The sequence below is a fragment of the Panthera tigris genome, chromosome A3, assembly GCF_018350195.1.
Source record: "Panthera tigris isolate Pti1 chromosome A3, P.tigris_Pti1_mat1.1, whole genome shotgun sequence".
Classification (NCBI taxonomy): domain Eukaryota; kingdom Metazoa; phylum Chordata; class Mammalia; order Carnivora; family Felidae; genus Panthera; species Panthera tigris.
The window spans coordinates 83,382,797-83,408,544 of record NC_056662.1 but is presented as its reverse complement, the minus strand read 5'-3'; the positions used below and the strand labels follow the sequence as shown (position 1 = coordinate 83,408,544).

Here is a 25,748-nt window from a genome sequence, read left to right as displayed (position 1 = left end):
TTGTTTTGTTTCGTTTTGTTTTGTTTTATTCAGGCCCTTTTCTACTCCTCTAACACACAAATGCCCTTTCAAAGGCAGGTAGTTGCTGTTGCTGTTGTTGTTGTTGTTGTTAACTGAATAAGCCCAATGAAAAGATTGATCCATTTATTTGAAAAAGGGGGGGGGGGGGGAGTAGCAATTTGCTTCCAAAGAGGTGTGTGAGGTCTTATAATATGCCCTTTGGCATTGAAAAGATTAGTTTGTACAGTTTGCTAATAAATTGTTATTGCTATTATTTTAATTAGCCAGAGTTTCAATTGCTCCTTTATATCTTGCAAGATTTCAGGCAGGATTTTCTAGATAAGCTGCATTAATCATATAGCAAGAATGTGATCATTTAGGGGCACCTGGGTGGCTCAATTGGTTAAGTCTCTGACTTTGGGTCATGATCTTGTGGTTCATGAGTTCCAGCCCCGTGTTGGGCTCTGCGCCGACAGCTCAGAACTTGCTTCGGATTCTGTGTCTCCCTTTCTCTCTGCCCCTTCCCCGCTCGTGCTCTGTCTGTGTCTTTCTCTCAAAAATAAATAAACATTAAAAAAAATTGTTTTTTAAAGAATGTGTTCATTTAAAATTTGTCCTGTCTGCCAAATGACTGTCATTTGTGTGCATCCCTAAAGAACTTTTAGAACTTGAAAAAAAGTTGCAACAAGACTAGTATGTAGATGTCACTCTTACTTATATTTGGACAAATAACAAAACTCTTTAGAGGTTTTTCCATAGAATTTATTATTTTCAGCTCCTGACTATAAGCATTACCTAAGGAGTCTGTGGATTTCTTCAAGAAGTATGACAAGACACAGAGACGGGTGTTCCTGGCAACTGGAGATCTATCTGCTCTTGCAATTGGAGAAGAGGGAAGGGAATCTTTTTCATTGGGGGAAGGAAAAAGGGAGAAAATTTGAATATATCTCCTTTGATTTTTACATGATATTATGAGACATTTGCTTTTTAGAGATGGTTACCAGCATCCATATTTTTGTGTGAGCACATGGCACTGGAGTGGGGAACGTGGGTGGGAATGTCCAATGGAAACCACAAGGCAACTTCTGTGAGCATTCATAGAAAGCCAGGGAGACATGGACAAGTGGGTTTCCCCTTCCAGGGTAGTGGTACAGGCCAGCACAGACCCCCAAACTGAGGGAAATTAGCCAGACCTCAAGAAATCAGGAAGTTTATCAATAATTTCTATTGCCATTGCCCAAATAACCTATGGACCACAAAAAGCATTGCAATGCAGGTAAAATCTTGCTGGCTGTTAAGGACTTTTTTGTTTTGTTTCGTTGTAAGAAGATAACATAGCTCTCTGCAAGGTTCTTCACAAGGATATGACCTAGAAAACCAGGAAGTCTGGTGGATGAATAAAAGAACTTGCTCCTCTCTCTCCTGATTCTGTCTGAACCAATATTTGATTATATTTTATTCAGGGGCACCTCAGCTTCAAGTAAAGCCAAAGCTCCTTTGCAGATTGAGATGGAAGCTCACGAAATCCATTCACTTTTTTCTGTCAGTATAGGAAACAGACTGGTTGTAACTGCAGGGTCACCTGGTTTTGTCCCTTCTTCCCCCCCCCCCCCCCCCCCCCCCCCCCCCACTCATCCTCCAGATCTGGTTAGCTGGTCAGCTCCAGTGATGAAATGTCAGCATGGTTGCATCAGCACCTTTGACCAATTGGCACTTCGTACCTCCTGCTGTTTATTCTTCATGCTATGCCCGCTACGCCCTCCAGACCCTCGCCCTTCCCCCGACCCTTCCGTAGTGGTTGATAATCCCCAGTAGCAAACTTGTACAAGGCAGATAGATCGCAAACTATCCACACATATGTAACAAGTGTCAGCTAAGTAATGGCACTTGAAGTGGGTTTCAGGTAGACCTAATATGATGTTAAAATCAGTTCCACAGTCTAAGTCTTCAACTGTCTACCAGCATGAACCAACCTCCACAGCTGATTCCAAAACCGGCAGTGTAGTCTAGTTGCTATTTGGAATCACAATGGTTAGAAGAGAGGAAGGAAACTATTTTTTTAGTTACTCCTGCTGCTCTGTTTTTATTTTATTCACAGACACTGGAAATTCTGGATTAACTTATACCCTGGAGTGTTAACAGAGGCGCAGCCTCTATGCAGAGGAGCAACCAGCATGGCCTTCGACAGCCCCTGTGTGTCCCCCTGTAACGGTACAAATCACTGAGGAACATGGCCCTGAAAGGGGGCAAGGGTGTGAGGGTCAACAGACCTGGATACGTTTGTGACAATGCAGAATTAACTTTAACACTTAAGAAAAATAAATAACTTCAAGAAAAGCCAACTATGCTAAACAGAGTCACATAAAAAGTTTGCTCCTGAAATTGTTCTTAAAAAGCCAAGATGGTTAACATTGATTCATCTTAGGCTAGGCTAGGCTATGACCTGTTTAAATTCAACCTTTGTCCCTAACATTGAATGTCTCCCTCACCAACAATTTTGCTGATTTCTAAAATATTATTTTATCCATAAATTTTCATTTTGTCTTCTTCCTTAGATGTCATTAAATCAGTATGCACTTACAAAAATATCCACCACAATATTATGATTATAAATATTTTGAACATGAAATTCATTCAGAACAATAAGCAAACAAAACAAATCCCTTGGTGGCATAAAGCCCCAAATCTCCAGTTTCTCACATCTCCAGGAGAATTCCTGCAGTGAAAACAGCAATACTCACACAGACAATATAAACTGTTACTCTGCTTGAAAAGTCACAGGGGACTACACAGGAAGAGCTGACTCTATATTGCTGTTTTCCTTTACAGTTCTAAGTACAGGGACCACTTTCACTGTGCAGCCGTGACTCAGATGAATGTTTTGTAATGGCAACCAAGTGCACTCAAACCACTTAAAAGCAAATTATGTGAGCATCTTGCCATTGCAACAAGATTTAAACTTTTTCGGACCATTCACTATAAAGGTCCACTAAAGCATTAGAAGAAATTAAGTCCTTCCCTTTGGGGTTTGTCTAAACTTTCTTCTTAGTAAGACCCGGTTCTAAGTACCTAAGAATCACACTGAGAAAAGCAACATCATTAGCATACATACTTAAAATCACAAGTCACATGAACTCCTAAACCTTGTAACTTACAGTTAACAAAATTGCAATAGTGAACTGCAAATAAAACTCCTCATTTGGGGTAAGTATCTAGGAAATAAGTGCTAGCACTTTTGTAAAAACTAGGGGGACACAGCGATTTATGAAATATTCCAAGTGCAGAGGGATCATTTCCACCCCCCCTTGTCTTTCTATCACAACTGGTTCATTGTCCATATTTAGTTTACATATGTCATTTAGAATCCACTTACTGTTAGATGCTGGAACAGCCACGCCCTCATGATATTTGTGGCTACTTTGGGAAAGATGCCACGCTTTTTGTGACGCTTTTTGTCCTTATCTGGATCATCATCGTCACCTGTGCTGGGGGAAGCTACACTGTTGTCCAAGCCATCACCTGCAAACATAGTGAATCAAATTTTGACTGATGCTACCTTGACATGCTTTATTCAAATAGAATGCCTTTGGATATAAACAAAACCAAAAGAGCAATATAAATGATTAATAGTTTATTTGGTACTTTTTTTTTTTTTTCCAAAACAAAGAGAAAAACAAGGCCTAGACTCAAAAGTAGTCAGGTCTAAGGAACTTCTTCCAAAGAACAGTGGGGAAAGTCAAAGGGAATGAAGGGAAATAGCCAATCTCTTTAGTAGCTTTGTTGCCATGGTCATTATTCAGATGTGTAGAGTTGAGACATGCTAAGCATAACTCCTAGTGGGGAGTTAAATATAGTGGCCGCCATTGGCAGAGGCCAATGCCTGGGTATTCAAACCTCACATATAGTCGTTGATGTGGTCAACATGTGAGAAGATGCATTCAAGATATCAACTATTTCCACAAGTGATCTATCTTAAGACTAAAGTAGGCCATGGAAATGGTAGGTAATCCATCATCTAAGCAGTTTGACATAGGAATGCTTCAAATAGAATGTAATTTTTCTTGTCATGAAAAGAGAGCATCAAGTTTAGGAAGGGCAAAACTCCTGAAATAGTTTTTTAATTAGGAAATGATTACTATGTAAGTCAAATAAAGTGATGTTAAATTAATAGTCAGTGGGAATTGTATTATCCTAAAAATCCAGGAAGTTTCTAAAGTTTCTTCTAGATTTAATTTTTTCTCATTGCAAAATCATCTGTTGACAAATCATCTGTTTCTTGAATATTGGATCCTATTTTTCCATTGATTTTTGCCATAACATTTACGTTGCTTCTTCTAGAAAATATTCTGGCTCTGTGACAAAATAAAATTAAAGATGTAGGATTCCTTTTACAATGTCATGTTTAATAAGACAAAAAAAAAAAAAATGAAATTTCAGCCCATGTAATCACACTGTCCAAAACAAGTCATAAGGCACAAGCGGAAACTAACTACCTTGGTTTGGACACAAAAGTTCAAAGGGAACAGGGAACGAGAGTGGACTGAACTCACTACACTAAAAAGGAGCTTATCTTCTATCAAATGTGCCTTCCTACCTGCTGCCCCTGCTCTTGGGGGAAGCTACCGACTTTCAGAAAGGGATAGGTTGGTCTGGCCTAGGAAGAATTGCTACAGCAGTAAGGCTCTGAATTGAGGCAAGACATGCACCTGAGAGCACGTTCCCTGGGTTATGGAAGTCACTAGAGAGCAGTCTACAGGCCCAAACAATGAGGTCCTTTGGCAAAACAATTTTCCTGGTCACTGTACATTGGAACTAGCCTCAGATTCAGTTACATCACTCTGTGAATTTCTTATTTCGTATTCCTTATTTCTGTTACCTAAATACACTACATATGCAAAGAATTCTCTACTTTGATTCAGTTATTTCAGCCTAATCTTTAGTAATTATGTTGCCATTAATCAATTGTTCTTAACAACTCCCTCAGGACACCCCCCCATCTCCCTCCCCCAACAAAGAAAATTGCCCCCAAACTGCCTTAACTTGTATTGAGGTAAAGTTTAAAAACTCTTGTTGGGTGAGGAACAGACTAGTTTCAACATTTCTGCTATGATTACAGCATGTGCCGCAAATACAAAACTTTTGCAGAACTTTTCAGAGTGGGATTTTTATTAATTTTAAAAAGCAAACTTTTATTATATTTAAAATCCATATAGTTGTTAAAGCTCCACAGAATCATTGCTGTGTTCTCAGTGGAAAAGATCACATAGACCCATAGTTCCAAAACCCTCACCGTACCAGTGAGGAAAGTGCTTGTATTCTGGTGGGTGACTTACCCAAGGTCACGCAGCAGGGATGGGACTGGCCCACCTGTGCCCGACCAGACACCCGCACCCCTAAATCAGTGTCCCTTCCACCCCACCAAACTCGTTATTTGCATAGCCAAGTGTTTTATAAGGAGTCCCCTTGGATTTGCCTAATAAATTCCTTGAAAGTCCAGTATTTAAAGAGGCTTTTTATTCAGAGAAGCAATTCACCATATAAAATAACAATTCATTAAAGAAACATGAGAAAAGAAACCAACTCAACAGCATTTAAAATTTCAATGGGCTAATCCACTCTCAATATGCAAAAGGTAACCGAGGAAAAGAAACATATTACTTGATCATTGATTAAAAATGAAAAGCTTCTAACCTAATGACAGTTTTTTACCACCTCTCCATGATTGTTTTCCACCTTAAAAAAAAATAGCCTTTCTATCTGTCTCCAAACCCCTTCAGATTAATTTAGCAGGCAATGCCTAGTGCCTGCCTCGAAGAGAATTCATTGATAATTTATGGAAATATCTACTATAATCCAGCGGAGATGACTTTTTTCCAGCTTTGTGCATCAATAGATAATCAAGGCCTTAAAGCAGCCTTAGCTTCCCATTACCTCAGGCAAAAGAATTCCTGAAAGCGTGCCTTGAGGGCACCTGAATTATATACTCCATTAGGAGAGGAAGGCTTTCTGCATTCCATGTGTAACACTCACCAGAACCTTTCCTGTTTATTTCTGCTGTATGAAAGCAGAAGCATTAGGAACAGAATTTTTTAAGTGAAGACTTATGTAGATACAATGGAGAAACCTTTCAAGCAGGAGCCAGATCACCCCCTTCAGTCCCTGGCAGTGACCTCTCCTGAATAAAAGGTTTCTATTACATCATTAGCTCAAGCCAAAAACAGCCTTGGCTTAATGCACAGTTTGTTCTTCCTACTGTTTTTAGGCAAATACAGCTACTTTACTCCCATCTGGGAGGGAAATTACACTGCTGGGTTGTAATCTAAGACAAGATTTTCATTGGAAGCAAATGCTTTCAATCCAGTGTAAATACTGGTGCATGTTCAGAAAAGCCTAAAACAATAAACCCTGCTCCTTCCCGACACAAGTTAGGGAAATGGAGAAGATGGGGAAGGAGAGGAGCATAATAAAACAGACTATTCTAAAAGCAAACACGTTCATAGATTTTAATAAATTGTTTAACCTCTTCCACTTTCTAGAATTGAAAATTGATCTCGAAACGTCTCAACCTCAGAGGAAAGTCTAAATGGTCGATTGTACCTTTAGCATTCCCATTCACTCTGCAATTTGATACAGTCACCTCTATGCGGTCTCTGGAGGATTTATTTCCTTTTTTTATTTTTAAGATCACTAAACAAACTTGGAGAACCGCCGGCCGACCACATGGCAGCAGGCAGCGGCTCTGAACCACATTTGTAAAATGTCAGCAGTGACTTCATTCCTGGAGCTGACTTCTCCTGCCGCCAAATGAAGGCAAACTGAAAAGGTGGAAATAATCATAAAAATGATGCTAGTCCATAAACAAGCTTACAGCCTCATTAGGATAGCAGTAGGCTCCAGTGGGTGATTTATGCTCGTTTTGCTGATGCTATGAGGAAATGCCATAGGGCGACTTTAGCCAATTGCTAATGGTTTCTGACAGCTTCTTAGCAACTAGTGCAAGCAACGTTGTGGCGTTTGCTAGTGACAGAAACCGAAAATGTCATATTATCTGCCCATGTGTCATGAAGTCCGTGTGGCAATTAACTAGCAGGCCAGTGACTGAGGGGCCAGAGGCTCCCGAAAATGGCCTTTGGCTATGCAGTGGCAGCCGCTGGGCGCAGAGGCACACACTGCCTGCACATATGCAACATTCTAATGCAGAAATCCACTTCCTTGTGACTTCCCGGCTCTGATGAGACCGGGCCACTCAAATCCCTTTTTTCTCCCCCACTCAAGTGAAACTCTGGGCTCCTCTCTCTCTCTCTTCTCTCTCTCTCCTCTCTCTCTCTCCTCCCCCCCCCCCCCCCCTCTCTCTCTCTCTCTCTCTCTCTCTCTCTCTCTCTCTCTCGGCACCAGCTCAGGCCTTATGAGAGGACTCCAAAGCAATCTGCTTTGATATGATTATCCGAATGGCTCCTTAATTGGCAATACCTGGTTCTGGGCTTTTTGGACGCTGGATTCAAAGGTGCTAGCCATTTTTCTGCTCTCTCACAAATTAGTCTAAAAGGATTTAAGATCACTGAAGCAGACTCATTGCCTGTCAAATTGCTGGGAGCGGAGGAAGTCTGTGCAGCAATAAGACACTATGTAAAAAACACCAGACTTCTAACAAGCAGGGAGAGAATCTTGGCCACACTTTTCAGTTTCCGAGCTATCAAAACCATGCACTATATGTCAAACTGTCAAACCTTTCAGCGTGGGCCATTTGCCCTTTCAAATAATATTTAAGAATTGTTTTTACAAAATTTTATAGGCCATGGTCTAGTGAAAGAGGCCAACCAACAAAGAAAGGAATTTGTACTACAATTCGTCTACGGACAATTTCTTGTGAGACCTGGTCTGTCCCTGCGGAGCAAGGCAGGTGACCTGTGGCAGCTCCCAGGCTGTCAGAGAGCTCAGATTTCAAACACGCTCAACTCAAACATCCCGAGTCGCCTATTTAAGCATGCCCAGGCATTTAGACTGTGCTATCTCGTGCCTTTCAAGGCAGGATAAAGCGGCATTTACCGTATTCAGGCCATTCAATGGGTCAGACTGACCGTGTCAGCAGGGGCTCCTCTCCGGCAGGTCACAGCCCTGCTCCCATTTTTCTCCTCCTCCTGACTCCCTCTCTCCCCCCAGGACTGCCCTTCCCCAAAACCTAGTCTGAGCCAGGCTAAAACAAAACTCCAAAGTGCCCAAGATTCACATCACAACTGACAGGGACTTCCAGTCAGTGGGCCAGCAGGCATCAACAAAATGGGTTGTCTGCCAGAGGGTTCGTTACGTCACAGAGGCAAAACTCCTAATTAGGGATATGAACTTTCAACTGCCAGGGAAAATGAAAGTGTTGGGTTGTGGACCTCCTTCTTTTGCGGGAAGCCATCCCAGCTTCAAGACGATTCATTTACGATTTTCTATTGAGACCCCACAGTTTCCAGCCAGGTTCTCTCCTTAACTTTTGCTTTACTCATCTTCAAGTGTTTAGAAACAGAATGCTGATCCCAGAAATGGACGGAGACTCAAAACCAAGGCCATTTATAATCGCATCTTTCGATACGGAGTAAATTCTGTCATGTCTTGAAAGGTATCCAAACGGTCAATTCAAAAGCATTCTTTAAGACCGTACAGCTCATGTTGTAAGGTGGCTAAATTTTCATCCAATATTAAGGGTTTCTTTTTTTCTCTTGTCTGTTTTCTCACACAGCACATCAACAAGAGAGAATACGGCATTTCACCCCTTACATAGCGTGTAGAACATTCCTGCCTTTCTAGGGGCTGCTGGTGCAAACATCCCACAGTATGGAGAGGTCAGGTTTCTTTTGTAGTGGAGCTATCCGGGTGTGCCAGGTTGTCAGGAAGAATGTAAAACTACCCCAAACCCACTTCTCCAGATCATGGCTGTGTCTACTTAGCCAGAAGTCAGATGGGATAATGTTTCTGTGTTATGTTAAGAGGATAAATGGTGAGAATTATAGACAAGCCTTTCTCAGGAACCAGCTAAAATACTTCAGAGGTTATAAAGAAGTGTTTTGTCTTCATTGAGAATGTGTAATAGCTGCCAGAATGATTTTTCTAAAATACATATCTGATCCTATAACCCTGGCACTTCAAATGCTTCCGTGGCTATCATTTGCCTTCAGGATAAAGGTCACACTTTTTAGCCTGGCGTGGAAGGCCTTTCACGATCTCTCTCCTGGGTGTTTCTTCTGTGGGTTCCCCGTGTTCACGGGTACTCACCGCCCCACCCCAATCCTGAGCCTGTTTGACCTTCTCACCGTCTCCCCGCAGGCACTGCTCTCACACCTCTTTGTGGTTCCCTGTGCTAGCCCCTTGGTAATGTCCTTCCTGGGAAGCTCCTTGGTGACCTTTTAGGCTCCACTCAACTGCCATCTCCTAGAAGAAGCACACACTGGACTCTCGCTGTTTAGTGATACCCCTCTCCAATCCCCAATTCTTCTTTTCCTGACATTCCTGCCTCCAAACACACATCATACTCTACCAAGACTGTTGATTTCTGTCGTCTCTGTCTCAACTTGATTACAGGATATATGAAAGCAGGGACAGGGTCACTCTCCCCTCTAAGATGATCTAGTCCCAGGCTCACCCCAGTGTACAGGGTACAAATTTGTCAATTGGGTATTAAATTAATGAGCAAATGCATTTCTTTTTTTCACTGCATGGAGAAAACCACAGTTTCAATTTCCAGCTGTTATAATTCTTTTTGATACATACTTAAACTCCTGAAGAATATTCACGAAGGAAAGTCAGTTAAACTATAAGAAAACATAAAGGAAACACATTCTACAAAGCTGGGAAGCTTCCTTGGAATCTTTAAGCTCATCTTGGACAAAAGATGGATTGGGTTAAAGTATTGGAGTTCTTCATAATGCTTGCCATAGTCCCTCCCTCAAAAATGCGCTCCTACGTCCTTCAATTACAATTTAAAACTATTTACCTAATTAAAATTTCTTGCTGTTTGTCCATTTTTCCTGAGTTCAACTTCAAAAGATAAACCAAAAGTTTTGTTTCTCTCTACGTTTTTCCCAATGAATTATATATACTACTTTTACACGTCTTCCAGTTTTATCACAGCAAAGAAACTCAACTGTCTCTGAGCAGAAAATTTCACCCTCAGCTGAGACTCCAGACTCAGATTATAGACATGGTGCTAAATACAAAACCCTAGAAACTCTGGCATTTCCTTGTTTTGCCAAGTCATGGATCAGTCTTTCCCATAGCATCATTCCTCCACACCTGGCTCAGCAATTTTTTAGCAACAGGTTATCTGAGGACATTAGTATATGATATGTTGACATGTCATAGATTGACATGTCATAGGGTCCTAGGAGACATTAGAGGATTTTGTAAGACATACGAAAACCTACTATGACCTCTTGGGTTTTATCACACACTTTCAAGAAAAATGGAGCAGACTTCATATATCTTCAAATCTGCAGGCAATATACAAATACATAATATTCTAAATCCAATGGTCAACTTTTAAGTTTAACTTTAATTAGGGTTCTATTTTTTTTTAATTTTTTTAATGCTTATTCATTTGTGAGAGACAGAGAGAGACAGTGCGTGAGTGGGGGAGGGGCAGAGAGAGAGGGAGACACAGAATCTGAAGCAGACCCCAGGCTCTGAGCTGTCAGCACAGAGCCCGATTTGGGGCTCGAACTCAAAGACAGTGAGATCATGACCTGAGCTGAAATCGGACACGCAACCGACTGAGCCACCCAGGTGCCCCTAATTAGGGTTCTATTAACTCAGCCTTCCTTTTGCATTTCTTCTCATCCTTAGGTGTTTAAGGATTCCTTGTTCTTAATTTAAAGTGATTTTCAGCTGATCAAAACAAAACAAAACAAAACAAAGGAAAGCACATTCTCCTATATTTTATGTTACCACCCAGGACTTTCCTGAAAATCCTGAGGTGGTTCCTTTGGAAACCAAGGTAAGGTGTTAGATGTTGGCACCTGTCATAGCAGTGTGAGGTTCTAAAAAGGGTGAAAGGAATGGCCAGTGCTACAGATACACTAAAGGCAGTGACTGAAAAGACAGAGGTAAGAAGAGTGGGGGAGAAGATTAAGAATAAGAAAACTTGGGATGCCTGGGTGGCTCAGTCTGTTGAGCATCCGATTTCAGCTCAGGTCATGATCTCACAGTTCATGAGTTCGAGCCCTACATCAGCCTCTGTGCTGACAGCTCAGAGCCTGGAGACTGCTTTGGATTCTGTGTCTCCCTCCCTCCCTCTCTCTGCCCACCCCCCGCTCACTCTCTGTGTCTCTCAAAAATAAATAAACATTAAAAAAAAAGAATAAGAAAACTTTTGGGGTGCCTGGGTGATTCAGTCAGTTAAGCATCTGACTCTTGATTTTGGCTCAGGTCATGATCTCAGAGTTTGTGGGTTTGAGCCTTGCATAGGGCTCTGTGCTGACTGTGCAGAGCCTGCTTGGGATTCTCTCTCTCTCTCTCTCTCTCTCTCTCACTCTCTCTCTCTCTCTCTCTCTGCCCCTCCCCTGCTTGTTCTCTCTCTCTCAAAATAAATAAACATTAAATATATATATTTTTAAAAAGAATAAGCAAACTTTAAATAAACACATTGTTGGCCCTTATAAAAAGAAACGTCTAGGTACACTTCCTCAGATTGGCTTCACAGAGATTTGCCATGATGCTTTTCCTTTCTCTTTGAATTTAGGTCTGTTAAAGATGACAAATATTTGTTAATAGTTAACCACTGTGAGGGGCGCCTGAGTGGCTCAGTGGTTAAGTGGCTGACTCTTGATTTAGGCTCAGGTCATGATCTCATAGTTCATGGGTTCAAGTCCACGTCAGGCTCTGCACTGACAGCACAGAGTCTGCTTGGGATTCTCTCTCTCCCTCTCTCCCTGCCCCTACCTTGCTCACACTCTATCTCTCTCTCCCAAAAATAAATAAACATTTTTAAAAAATCATTAACCACTGTGAAATGAGCTCACAGCCTTATTCTGCCCTGTAGTGGACTCCTGACATCACAGAACCCTAAGAGAAGAAATGGAGATTCAGAGCCTGGAGAAAGTAAGTCTCTCTATGAATATACTGCTTCCTTTTCTAAAGAGTGAAGTGTTGCCTTTAAAAGTGAGCCCTATATGGGGTGCCTGGGTGGCTCAGTTGGTTAAGCATCTGACTTTGGTTCAGGTCATGATCTCCCAGTTTGTGGGTTTGAGCCCCATGCCGGGCTCTGTGCTGACAGCTTGGAGCCTGGAGCCAGCTTTGGATTCTGTGTCTCCCTCTCTCTCTGCCCCTCCCCCATTCGCACTCTGTCTCTCCCACTTTCTCAAAGATAAACATTAAAAAAAATTTTTTTTTAAATGAGCCCTATATAGGTAACCATCTTTTGTGTAAGGGGTCACTCTTATCATTCACTCATTTGTTCTTTAACGAAAACGTATTGAATACTCATGATGTCCCAAACACTATGTGAACCATTAGAAACACTAATGGTGAACAAAATCACGAACAGTCTTTGTTTCTATGGAGCTTTTCAGTTAGAGGGCACAGATGTTAAATGAAATAAACACAGTAATAAATGTACAATTGTCCTCCATCAGAAAGAAATGTAAATCTCTGAGTGTGTGAAACAAAGGAAACTGACTTAGGAGGAATCTGAGCAGAATCTGAAGGATGGAGAAAAGTCAAGCAGGTATAGTGAGCAGACTAAAAGGGCAGAGAACAGAAAAAGTATTGCAGCATCTGCAAAGGCCCTGTGTCTGGAAGCATGGCACAACGACAGAATTGGAACCTGGGAAGGCAGGACAAGATGACATTGGAGAGGTAAGAGGAGCAAGAACACTTAGAGCCTCAGGGGCCACAGTCAGGATTTGGGTGTTTGTCCCTAGGGTTCTGAGTAGCAACCCATACACGTATTTCTATGGTGTCACCAGTGTCCTCTCCATTGCATGCCCCGATGTTACATAAATTTTACCAAATAAAGCCTCATTCCCCAGTGTCTCTTTCTAGTTCAATCTAAAAAATCCTTTGATTCCAGATTAAGACTGGGGAATGAGGGACAATGGAAAAGCAATGAGTCCATTCAGGCAGACCCCAATGTAGGCACAGATTACACTCTGAAGTTAATTTGTAACTAGGTCTCTTGGACAGTAGAACATATTTTCACATGGAAGCAAGTTAAGAATGGTTAGGTCTCAAGGTTTGCTCATCAAAGCCCACAAAATTCATCAAGTGAATAAAGTCCTAACTGACATCTGAGCCCTGGGTGCAAGAAGTCAGAAAGTATAAGAAGAAGGAGGAAGATGAGTTTTTCCCTCATATTCCTGTGTACAGAGCCAGCCTAGGAAAATATGAAAATCCGTGTAAGTGCCTTTAGTATCTCCTTTTCTGTTTGTCACTTCCATTGCACAGATCCATCTCCTGGAGGCTCTAAGTAGCCCAATGCCTTGGAGAGGCACGCGGCCTCCTCCCACTGTGGACGCCCCACCCAGATCTATCCTCTTCTTGCTCTGAGCTCACACTTACCATTCCCCAACAACCAAAATACCCAGCCTTTGAATCTAGTTGATCTAAGCCAGACTTTAGGTAGAAAGCCATCTGAAAGCACCAATTGGTTGGGACTAGGCAGGAATAACTGATGCCCCCTCACCTTCCCAGAAATGTTGGCACTCTGAAAAGGAAATTTGTTAATGCAAATGAATCTTTAAATGGCAGAATTTCAGGTAGAGTAATAAATAAAGCTTAAAAAAATTTTTTTTTAATACAGCTGCTGTTGGGAAAGTTTTGTTGTTGTTTTAAGCCATAGATGCCAGCCTTTCAGAAGAGCCCCAGGATCACCTTCCAAACTTGGCATTACACCCCACCGCTCTCAACCACTCCACCCCTGTTCATCCCTGAAGACATTTGGGAAGCCATGCCTTTTTTACTGTTCTCAATTTTTCTTTTTCTTTTTCTTTTCTCCACAGAGATTGTGGTGACAGTAAATGGGTCCTGGGGATGCACAGCAAGGAGACTAGGAGTGAGAGATCTTGGTTGAACACTTGTGTGTATATGTAGGACATTTGTACAATCTGGGTGTTTATAACTTAAGGATTGCCAACCCATTGAAATAAATTTGCAATCACTCCTTTACTACAAATAAATGCATTCTATTAAGCATCTATCACTTCACGATTCTTCGCTGAGAACACAAATAATGCATAAAACACAACAGGGTAAAAAATATGAAAAGAATCCAGTTAAATAACCAAGACCCAGAATGAAAATGCTTACTGGATTTTTGTGCAATACAAAGAAAATCTCTTGAATTATTTTAATATGCCATCGATGGAAGTAAGGGAAGAAATAGGACTTTCTAAATTCATGGAAAATAAGACTTGTCAGTCAGAGTTGGTCATTATTCAAATTTGTAGTTTACTTAAGATTTATTTTATGTAAGTATTTTTACAAGTAGAGTAATGTGGACAGATACACGTGCACCAAGAAATCGGCTAAATTTTCCAAGTTTTTTTTTTAATCATTGTACTTTGTTCTTTTGAGATAGGAATACCTTTTTCTAGTAATTCAATATGACTTTTTGACTTGAATCCCCCTCAGGGGAACAACAGCAAATTAGTTACCTATCCACAGAGGACAAACAGCAATGATGAATAGGAAAGAAGAAAAAGCACAGATTTTTACTCATTTTTCAACCATTCAGCATTTTTTTTTTTTTTTTTACGGCTAAACACCATGGAAAATCCCTGCAAAAACAGCATAACTTCTTAATGAAGTCTTAGAAACTTCAGGATGTGAGTGCACTGCAAAATATTACTGAAACCTTTGTATTTATACCAACAGTAAAACAAAATGGAAATCCCCCCATCGTTTTCTAAGGAAAAAAGAAAGAAAATATGCTTACAACTGCAAAGGTAAAACAGTACAGAAGTCATAAACTTTTGTTTTGAATCAACATCTCAGAAAGCATTTTAGGAACAAGTACTTTACCTTTTTAATGTTATAGCAATGCATGACAAATTCCTTGAGATATTCTTCCCCAAATATATAAATCATATATTAATGAATGGTCACAAAATTCTTTTTAACCATGAAAATAAATAAATCTCTTAGTAAAAACAAAAGCAGAAAACAAATGCCACACATGGGATCTTATAGACAGGTACACACACACACACACACACACACACACACACACACACACCCCATTTATTTCTGTGAGATCCTCAAACCTTGCCATATAATTTATTTTTAAACTTCAACATATTCTGCATGTGTGCATGAATATATGCACGTATGCGTGTGTGTATATATACATACGCTTACACAGACAAGATAACATTCATTTATCAAAGAGGTCACTTCTCCAACAAACTTAATTATATAGAATACATTTGAAAAGGAGGATTTAAAAAAAAAGTTCCTGACATGCAGATTAGAAGTGGTTGAATTGGTTCTCAACTTTGGCTACACATAGAATCATGTGGTAGTTTTTGCAACTCCTGATGCCTCCACTCTACCCAAGACCAATTAAATTAGTATTTTGGAGGGTGAGATCCCAGCATTAATGAGTTGTAAAGCTCCAAGATGATTAAAATGTACAGCCAAGTTTGAGAACCAGTGGATTAGAATCACAGATTATATGTGGCAAAGCTCATATATTTTTTACAGAGAAATGACCATAAGACCTTTAATCAGAGAATCATTATGTGTATTTTAGATGAAGTTTTCAAAGGTTTACTCATCGGGTTTCCTGCCTCATAGTTTGTAGACTGAGAGTTTTATAATAATGTAAGATGATAAAAAGGCAAAAAATAAGAACCTAAGAAGCATAGCACACTAGGGCCCTTTAGCATACGGGAAAACAGCCCTATAAATGCTACAGAGGCGGTAAACAAAGAAATATGTAGCATAGTGCCATAAATCAAATATCTACTGAGTTTAAAAAATTCTTTAAGCTTGTTAAAATTAGATATGATACAGTGTATGTGTAGTCCAAAAACATTTTCCTAAAAATGCCCTAAATTTTTTAATATTTAAACAAGTAAGATTCTGTTCATCTGGACCACATCATTCTTAAATGGCCACAGATAAACCAGGATAACGTGTCTACGTTCCGTAGAAACTTTTCACGTGTCTGCCCTCACTTCACTGGTCTGCGTAGCTAGACGGAGCCTGTGCTTTACTCAGGGCACTGGTCTATCTTCTGACCCTCCTAGCTTCCTGGGGATCTTCTCTCAAGGTCCTCATGGGCTCCTCATCCCTTTTCATCTGCTCTCAGTACATAAGGAGGTAGGAGGGAAGGGCATGGTGTGTGCAGGAAGGACGAGGAGGCAGCTGCAGGGCAAGCGTGGTTTGGTGGGAGAAGTACCCCCTGAGGTAGGTAAGGTAAAAGTTGGAGCAAGAGGGAATGCTGTGGGCCAAGGGGGAAACAAACAGATGGCATTCTGTACAGAGAGGTTTCTTTGCATTCCAAGTAAAATGGAACTAGGTTGTAACATGTATACTGGGATGTCATTAAGAATCAAGTGATGTTGGGGCGCCTGGGTGGTTCAGTCGGTTAAGCGTCTGACTTTCGCTCAGGTCATGATTTCATGGTTTGTGGGTTTGAGCCCCATATCGGGCTCTGGGCTGATGGCTCAGAGCCTGGAGCCTGCTTCAGATTCTGTGTCTCCCTCTCTCTCTGTCCCCGCACCCCCCCCCCCCAGGTCATGCTCTGTCTCTGTCTCTCTCTCTCTCTCTCAAAAATAAACACTAAAAAATTAATTTAAAAAAAGCGATGTTAAGTTTACTTAGAAGGAAAACAGGCAAGAAAGTTGCAGTAAAAAAAATGAAAGCTTGTTTTTTTCTCTTATTGTAAAACCATCTGAAAATCCAACCGTTTCTGAAAGAAAAGGTTTGAGAATTACTGGCATCATGTCTGTTATTCCATCTAAACTTCTCTCTGATTATCCAAGACTTCGGTTCTTTGGTAGAGTTTCTCTGGCACACATACAGTCACTCGGCTAATCAGGGACAGGCGTAAGGTGCTGACTTGCTTTGGTGGGCATGGTAAGGATGAAGGAGCTTCTATAGCAGTGCTGCTCCTAAGGTGATGTACTTACGAGGCACCAGGGATCCTGTTAAAATGCAGTTCCAGATTCAGAGGGGCGGAGCCTAAGATTCTGCATTTCTAACAAGCTCCCAGGCGCTGTGGATGCTGCGATGCAGGTCCAGGGACCACAGTGTGCATTGTAGCAAGGTTCTGGAGGATCTTCCCCTCTAGGCAAATAAAGCTCGGAAGTGTTGGATGTGTGCAGGTGCCTAGTTACAGTGGAAGGTGGGACAGTCTCCCCTCACTGCACACGGCGAGGACTGGCCCCACACCCAGTGGACAAGAATGGGGAAAAGGCTGTTCAGGTCCTCATTTTGAGCATAACCTCATGATGTCTCTAGGACTAACCAGAGAATCAGAACAAGCCAGGATGTCTCCAAGGGACCGCTCGCCTTTCTGTTAGTGCCACACTCCTCTCTCTTCCTTCATCTCCTCAGCACAGGGAACACCTCACTTCTTGCCCCGGAGGTATTACCAGAGAACAGTTTAGTCTCTGGAGTCGGATTGTCTAGGTTCACCGCTTGATAGCTGCGTGACCCTGAGCGAGTCACTTAACCCCCCCAAGCCTCTGTTTCGCCCCTCTGGAAAAAATAAGCATAGTAATAGTACTTATATCTGAGAGTTATAGAATAGATGAAATAAAATAAGCTGCATAAAACGCTGAACACATCACCCAGCAGTGCTGGCTTAGCTCAACAAATGCCCGTTGCTGTGGTTGTTTTGTTACCAAGGACTTTCTCTGAGCCCTGCACCCTAAGCAGGGAAACAATCACAGCCACTCTCGTCATGTCTCCCCATTTCCGCCATCCCTTTCTCATTCCTAGGAGACACTTTTCCAAAATGTATACACCCATTCTCCTAGCACTGCATATCATTTTAATCTTTTCTTTTCTTTTTCCCCCCCAAAGAGTCCTGGAGTGACTTGTGAGCTTCAGAGGAAAATGTGTGGACAGTGCTACCTAACCCCCCCCCCCCCCCCCCCGCCACAAGACACTGGCAGCCTAGGGCTGGACGGTGATACACTGGAAACAGTTTTATTAATACAAGTTCTCATCCCACACACAACATAGGTCAATTCATAATACCTTGTCCTCTGTTCTCCAAATTACATTTCCATGGTAATTAATAGTAAAGGCTTTTGGTTTTAATTTACAAATATGGAAACTCGTTATACCATCTAAGAAAGTATCTTTAAGGTCTAGGACAAGTGAGATGCACTATAGAAAAATGGGGGCGCCTGGGTGGCTCAGTCAGTTAAGCATCTGACTTTGGCTTAGGTCATGATCTCACCGTTTGTGAGCTCTAGCCCAGCTTCAGGTGTGCCCCGCCTCTCTCTCTCTCTCCCTCTCCCTTTCTCTCTCTCTTTTCCTCTCTCCCTCCCCCTCTCTCTCTCAAAAAAAAAAAAAAAAAAAAAAGGTGGAGGTAGATTTAAAAAAAGAAGAAGAAGAAAAAAAGCTAATTTTTTTTATCTTATCTAGACAGTAAGAATAACAGTAATAATAAAAACTAACATTTATTGAGCACTTACTAGACACTTGAAACTGTTTGGCCTTTATTTTTCATTGATTAATTCTCAAAAAAAGTTAGAAACCGAGGTTAAATTACTTATGGCAAAAACGAAGTTTTTTAAAAAGTCAATTTCTCCATATTTAAAAAATCCTTCGAGGCATCTGGATGGCTCAGTCAGTTGAGCATCTGACCCTCGATTTCAACTCAGGTCATGATCCCAGAGTCATGGGATCGGGCCCCACACCAGGCTCTGCGTTGAGCATGGAGTCTGCTAAAGATTCTTGCTCTCTCTTCCTCCGCCCCTCCTCCACTCTCACAGGCATGTGTGTATGCATCCATGCTCCCTCTCCCTCTAAACAACAACAACAAAGTCCTTCCCTTGTTGTTTTTTTCAAACTGTTTTCATAGCCGATAAAAACAACTCATACTTACTGACAATGATGAGCTCCACGGAGAATACATACTTTACTGAGTGCTTTTCTGAATTACTTCATGGCATGCTTGCAATGGCCCCCGTGTACAGATAAGGAAATAGAGCTCACTATGAATTCAAAGCCAAATCAGATTCAAAGCTAAACTCCTAACCATTCCAGAACTACTCTCTCCACTTAACCCATGACATTAGATAACAATCAAGATGCATTTCTTTAACCTCTAGAAAGATCTTCTCGAGCAGTAACGGTGTCTTTTCCCATTGCTGCATGCTGTCCACAGCCAGCACAAAGCCTAACCGATAGTGCAGACTTCATAAACATCCCCTGAATCATACTCTTTCTACTGAAGTCAGAGAAGGAAAAGACACGAAGTATGGTGGCCACACAGGGCTTCCTTAGTCAAAGATAATGGAAGAGGTTAAATATGAAAACCACCTCTGAAGTGTACAAGGAAGAAAACAAATACCAAATGTATATAGATCCAAAGAAAGTACACAAGAACGGAAGGATGCCAAACAGCCGCACTGCAAAAAAGGGAGGCAATTGTCCTGAATGTGCCTCCAAAGACGAAAGGAGAAAATCCTACAGAAAGACTTGATGTAGGGTATGAAGTTGACTTACCAGCCATCAGCATGCAGAGGGGAGCCCTGAGCTACCTAGAGTATGGCTCTTTCCCTTGCTCAGGACTTAAAAGTGGTCATCTATGAAAGGACAGGGACAATAATGAACTACAAAGCGTACGTTTTCCAGGATCACACGAATGGTTTTCAAGTGTGCCTCCACACCAGAAACCCGAAGTTCTGTTAGTAGGAATGCAGGGAGGAAACTGCCCTCTCTGCAGACCACCATGCATTCTAGGAACCTGGGAAGTCCACGCTGAATGGGCCACGGCAGAGAGGAAGAGGGGAAAAGGGACTGACCGCAAGCTCGCAGGAGAGTTTATTTTCTCTCACCGTTTATGTATCAAAGAAAGGAAAGTCTCCTCTCCAGGAGGGATACAGAAATGCAAACAAGGTTGCTTGGGTGAAATACCAGCCTGGAACAGAAGACACTCGGGCTGCCCCCCACCCCCAGGGGGGCAGCATTCCACATCCACCGGGGTTTTCAGTGATGACATCACCTGCGTGGTAATCTGAAATCCACCCGGGGCAAGAAGCAAGTAGCAGAATCCAGGAACTATTCTCATCTACAAAAGGCAGAAATCATCTTTCCCCACAGAAAGGATGTTAGTCTTTACAGCACTCTGCACCTCGTTTCTTCTCCAGCCTGTTCTCATCTCATTCTGAGCTCCTGCAGCTGCCTCTACAGAAAGTCTACCTGGCACCCAGCCCCCCCTGGGTTTCCAACACAATCATCCCACAGACACTGGAGGAGTCAGAGTGGCCTCGGCTCCATGATGCTCCCCTGGACCTAGATTCACAGCAGCAACTGCTGTCCTGTAGCTTAAATAACCCCATCCACCACCCCCTCCTCATGCAGATAAGATCTTCAGGCGTGGGCATGACTCTGGATTCCCTGCTCTGCTTTTAGTCCTCTTCTGGGCCTAGTCTTGACCCCAAAGGCAAGCTGGCTGTGAATCTCTACTCTCCTCCCCTCCCCCAGCCCCTGCCGGTCTTCTTTCCCGGGGCTAAATACTGCTCCCGTGAAGTGCCAGCTGGAGGGGATTCTCTCCCTTGAAAACAGACCTCAGAACTCCAATCCCAGCCCTGCCTGCCTTCTGAGTTGGCCTGTGGCCTAGAATTCATTGCTGCTGGTCCCACCTATCAGACCGGGTATCCGAGATGCCAGGCCTGAACTTGCTGCACCCTTTGGACGCTATGTCTTGGACCACCCAGCTGCCGCCGCAGAGGCCAGCTTTCATATTCAGGTTAGGTGCTCCAAGTCCTCATTCTTCAGTCACGAAAATGCTTCAGCCCTGCCCCAGCCTCCTCTTGCTTGCTGCCCAGTGGCTCTGTGTCACTGAGATTCTAGCAGGGCTCCTAAGCCTCAGCGTGCCCTACCTTCTTCCTATCTGGCATGCCAAACTGGGAAACAGCCCCAAATCACATCCATTCAAATCCCGATGGTCTGTGAGAGTACGATTTCCGGATTGGATGCTGAAAGGGATGTGGGAAACATGGCCATCCTCTCTGTATCTCATTTTTCTTTCCAGAAACCTCTGAAATAACTCTCCCTGAGTCAGGCATCCCCACCATATTTGGGGCAACAAGTCCCCTCCCTAGTGGAGACAACCAAAGGAAAGGACAGGTACTGGCACCATCCATTCTGAGCAAAAAGACTGCTTGAAAGCTGTATGGTGGGTCACCACAGGCCCGAAGCTAGGCAGCTGTCTGCTCTCTGGTCAAAAAAAACATGAGTATGATTAACTTTTAAAAACACATAATCAGGGGTGCCTGGGTGGCTCAGTCAGTTGAGCATCCAACTCTTGATTTCGGCTCAGGTCATGATCTCCTGGTTCATGGGATGGAGCCCCACGTCAGGCTCTGCACTCAGAGCAGAACTATCAGTTCTGTTTGGGCTTCTCTCTCTTTCAAAAATAAATAAATAAACATTTTTTAAAAATGCATAGTCATAGGGGTGCCTGGGTGGCTCAGTCAATTAGGTGTCGGACTCTTGATATCTGCTCAGGTCATGATCTTGGGGTCATAGGATCCTAGGTGTGGAGCCTGCCAGTGATTCTCTCTCTTTCCCTCTCTCTCTGCCCCTTCCCTGCTCTCTCTCTCTCTCTTAAAATAAATAAGTACAAATTTCTAAAAAAGAACTTAAAAAAATACATAATGGGAAGATAATCTCCATCAGAGAAGCCTAAACACTTTCTTTTTTTTTTTTTTTTTAAGTGTTATTTATCCTTGAGAGAGAGACAGACAGAGCATGAGTGAGGGAGAGGCAGCACAAGAGAAGGACACAGAATCTGAAGCAGGCTCCAGGCTCGCAGCTGTCAGCACAGAGCCGATGCAGGGCTCAAACCCACGAACTGTGAGATCATGACCTGAGCCGAAGTCGGACACTCAACCGACTGAGCCACCCAAGCGCCCCTAGAAGCCTAAACACTTTCAAGGCATGGAATATAACTATTTGGAGCCATGTTAGCATGACAGAAAGGATGAAAACCAAAATCACGCTGAGCTAAGTGATCATGTTAATTCCCTCTCTTCTACACATGCTTGTTTTCCTCATTTTGTTTTGTTTTGTTTTGTTTTGTTTTTTAATGGGAAAGTGGGTGTTTGGAGCCTGGGCTATTTGAATGTGGAATGACGGTCCCAGGTCTTCCTAAACTTAACAGTGAATCAGGGGCAAAATCCCAGATGGTCACACAGTGATTTCACAACATCAAGCCACATTCTTATCTTTCCAAGTTCCACAATTCCCCAAACATATGTAGTCACGACTGACCTACAGGTCAGAGCCCGGGTCTGAAGTTCCAGGCCAGTCACTATTGTCTGTGTGGCTTTGTGAAGTGACTCAATTCTACTAAGCCTCCATGCCACCATCCACAAAGGGCTAGTGGGAATAAGGAAGTAGCTAATTCAGAGGGGTGTTGTAAGGAGCAAGTAGAATAACATACAGGAAAACTCTCGGGAAAATTGTGAAATATTGTAAAGAATGCCCCTTCTTTTTTTATGTTTATTTATTTATTTTTGAGACAGAGAGAGAGAGAGAGAGAGAAGTGGGGGAGAGGCAAAGGGAGAGAGGGCGAGAATCATAAGCAGGCTCCACCCTGTCAGCGCAGAGCACGATGCGGGGCTCTAACCCACGAACCATGAGATCATGATCTGAGCTCAAGTTGGATGCTTAACCGACTGAGCCACCCAGGTGCCCCCAAAATGCCCCCTCTGGAGGAGAACTTCCAGGATCTGCCAAGAGAGAGGTAGACGCATTTTCCACGTGCAAATAATTATAGCCGGTATTACAGCATATTTCCATGGCCTGCGTATATACCAGTCATCCCCGCTAATTTATTAACTCTGTGAGCACAGTAAATAGGTCTTGTTCACCACTGGACATCCTCAGGGCCCACCACTAGCAGGCAGCCAGTGTTTGCTGAATTGATGGCTGACTGAAATCATAAACTTATTTAGATTTATGTGGAGTTAATGGGGCAGGGGGTGGGTGAGACGACAGAAAAGCAACTTCACAGTTTTCATTTCTCTACAGAAAAAAGGTTAAATTTCTTGTCCGGAGTTAGTTCCACTCTCTCCATATGTGTGTAATATACAGAACTCGTGATTAGGAAAATTTAACAAAGAATTTGGTCATGGATTCCAGGCATTTGCTAAATCCTCCTTTCTATACGAGGAGAGCTCTTTCTTACCTATGGAACAATTGATTGATTGGTTGATTCAACTGACTGAAAGGAGAGGAAAGGCCGAGGACACCTCTCACATCAGGCCACTCTGTCTGTCACAAGTGAACTAAAGAAGTGTGATCTTCATCAGCCTGCTTAGGCCTATATTTCTATACAGCCCACACACCGCCACCCACATATACACCACAGGAAACAAAGAGATGGCTAGAAAATCATCCTTAGCTGAAATTCTACTCATATTGCCACGAAGCAAAATATAGACAGATGATCCACTCGTATCTTCATTCTCTCTCCTTCCATCTGCTTAAATGGGTGTGATTAAGTGCTGTATGGGTCAGTCACAGTAGAAGCAGTTAAAATGATCATTTTACATTTAATGAAGAACATCACTATTTTCAGCTGGCCCTATTTATTAGAAAGTACATTAGAGAGAGCGTGACAGTGGACTGTTTGGTTTACTGTTGGTGGGGGGGGGGTCATAAGGCGCCACAAAAGGTGGGATCAAATGGCCAGGAATATTTTGTCCCTGGTCATTTGTAATGAATGGAAATTGACATCATAACGTGGATATATTTTTTTATGCACTCCACAGGGAGGCTGTGTGAAGACTGATTACAACTTCTTGGCTTAATGTATTACTATTGATATGATGGTGGAAGAAAACCAAGATCATTTTCCAAAGATATAGTTGAAAAGGGGAATTCATCTATAAGGAAATAGCTACCACAATAATAATAATAATAGCTACCAAGACTTGAATCCCTCGGTCCTTAAGATGACTCGGGGTCCAACACATAACTGTAAAATAAGGTACAAATATTATAGTTAGGAATACAGCAAGGCCCCACGTTAAACTGGTAGAGGATGAATTACAACAGATGGAATCAGAGTATGCATTCTTGTTCAAATACTGACAATCATATCATTGGGAGAGTGGCAGGGGGATGAGGAGAGGCTTGAGTCCCAGACTCAATGGTAAGTACAAGCATTTCTGTTAATACCAGCTGCCTTATGGTGTTAAGAGATAGCAGGTGATCTCTTAGACAAGCTAGTCTTATGTAGTTTAGGTTTTGTTTTTTTTTTTTAATGTTTATTTATTTTTGAGACAGAGAGAGACAGAGCATGAACGGGGGAGGGGCAGAGAGAGAGGGAGACACAGAATCGGAGGCAGGCTCCAGGCTCTGAGCCATCAGCCCAGAGCCCGACGCGGGGCTCGAACTCACGGACCGCGAGATCGTGACCCGGGCTGAAGTCGGACGCTTAACCGACTGAGCCACCCAGGTGCCCCATGGAGTTTAGGGTTTTAATGCCATGGGTCATATGCTTATGTGTTTATGCTACACAGGCCTTTCTTCCAGGCGATAATGTCGCAGAGTCTACCCCCAAAGTTTAAAGGCCACCTTGGTGGGACATCAGCTTTCTCTGATTCCTCTTTATGAAGATGGGCTATGCCTGCATGGGAATGAGTGACATGACTTATCCAAAAGTAAGGGTGCAGTAACAGGCCCCAAAATGTGTTCAACAATATAACTAAGAAGATGCAACTCTCCTTAGAGCAATGAGACAAGCTTCCAATCTTTTGAATAGGAAAAAGAAAGAGTTTTCCAACTGATATTCCAAGTGTCCAACAGTCACCACGTAACTGCAATTTTCACTAGCATCCATGTGGGATGTCTGGCCATCACATAGGACAGCCAACAACCAAGAAGTTCTGCACAAACAACCAAGACGTTCCCGGGGCCTCTGCTCTGGGGATCTCTAGGAACAAGCTGATGGAGGCTGGGAATGCTCAGCTTGGAATCCGCTGGAGACTTGCATACAGGAATGAACACTTGCGTTCTCCCGACAGTCTTCTCCTGCTGGACCCAGCCAGATGAGAGCAGCGATTTTCTTAGCTTTGTGCCCAGGAGGCAGTCTCTCAAAAGCAAGGCAGAAAAGGCAACCAAGTAAAAGAGGGATCGACCATGTTTGTGCAGTGCTGAATGTAGAAAATGGAGCTGGGTTAGAAATCAAGACGTCAGCACTCCAGAGTCCCACTTCAGAAAACTGCTAAAGAAGTGTGCATCCTGCACTCATGGATCGAAACAACCTGCAGGCATAGCCTATTTTCTCACTCCCTCCTACAGAACACGTGGAGTGGTGTCTACAAGGGCAGTGACAGTTCACACAGACAGAAAGGTGTCTGTGGCTGTGCCTTTTGTCTTTGTAGGGCTTGCTTGTGTTAGAGGCCCCTCTAGCCACCTTCCACTGGGCCTTCCTCCATCACATACACACACAAGTAAGTGAGCGGATGCTCACTCTTTGCAGTTTAACGAGCTACTTTCCTGTAGATCTGAATTCACTGTACTACCAGCAGTTTTAACAGATCCATTATTAACCATCTACAATATACTGTAGT

The 25,748-nt window shown here is 42.6% G+C and overlaps 1 protein-coding gene across 2 annotated transcripts in view; it reads right to left on the bottom strand.

The window, feature by feature from the left end:
- Nucleotides 1-25,748, bottom strand: part of MEIS1 (Meis homeobox 1) — a 137,637-nt gene that overhangs the window by 56,854 nt on the left and 55,035 nt on the right. For both annotated transcript variants that reach the window (XM_042981565.1, XM_042981564.1), the window contains exon 8: nt 3,374-3,519. In XM_042981565.1, the coding sequence (XP_042837499.1) occupies nt 3,374-3,519 (146 nt within the window). The remainder of the gene's footprint in view (nt 1-3,373; nt 3,520-25,748) is intronic.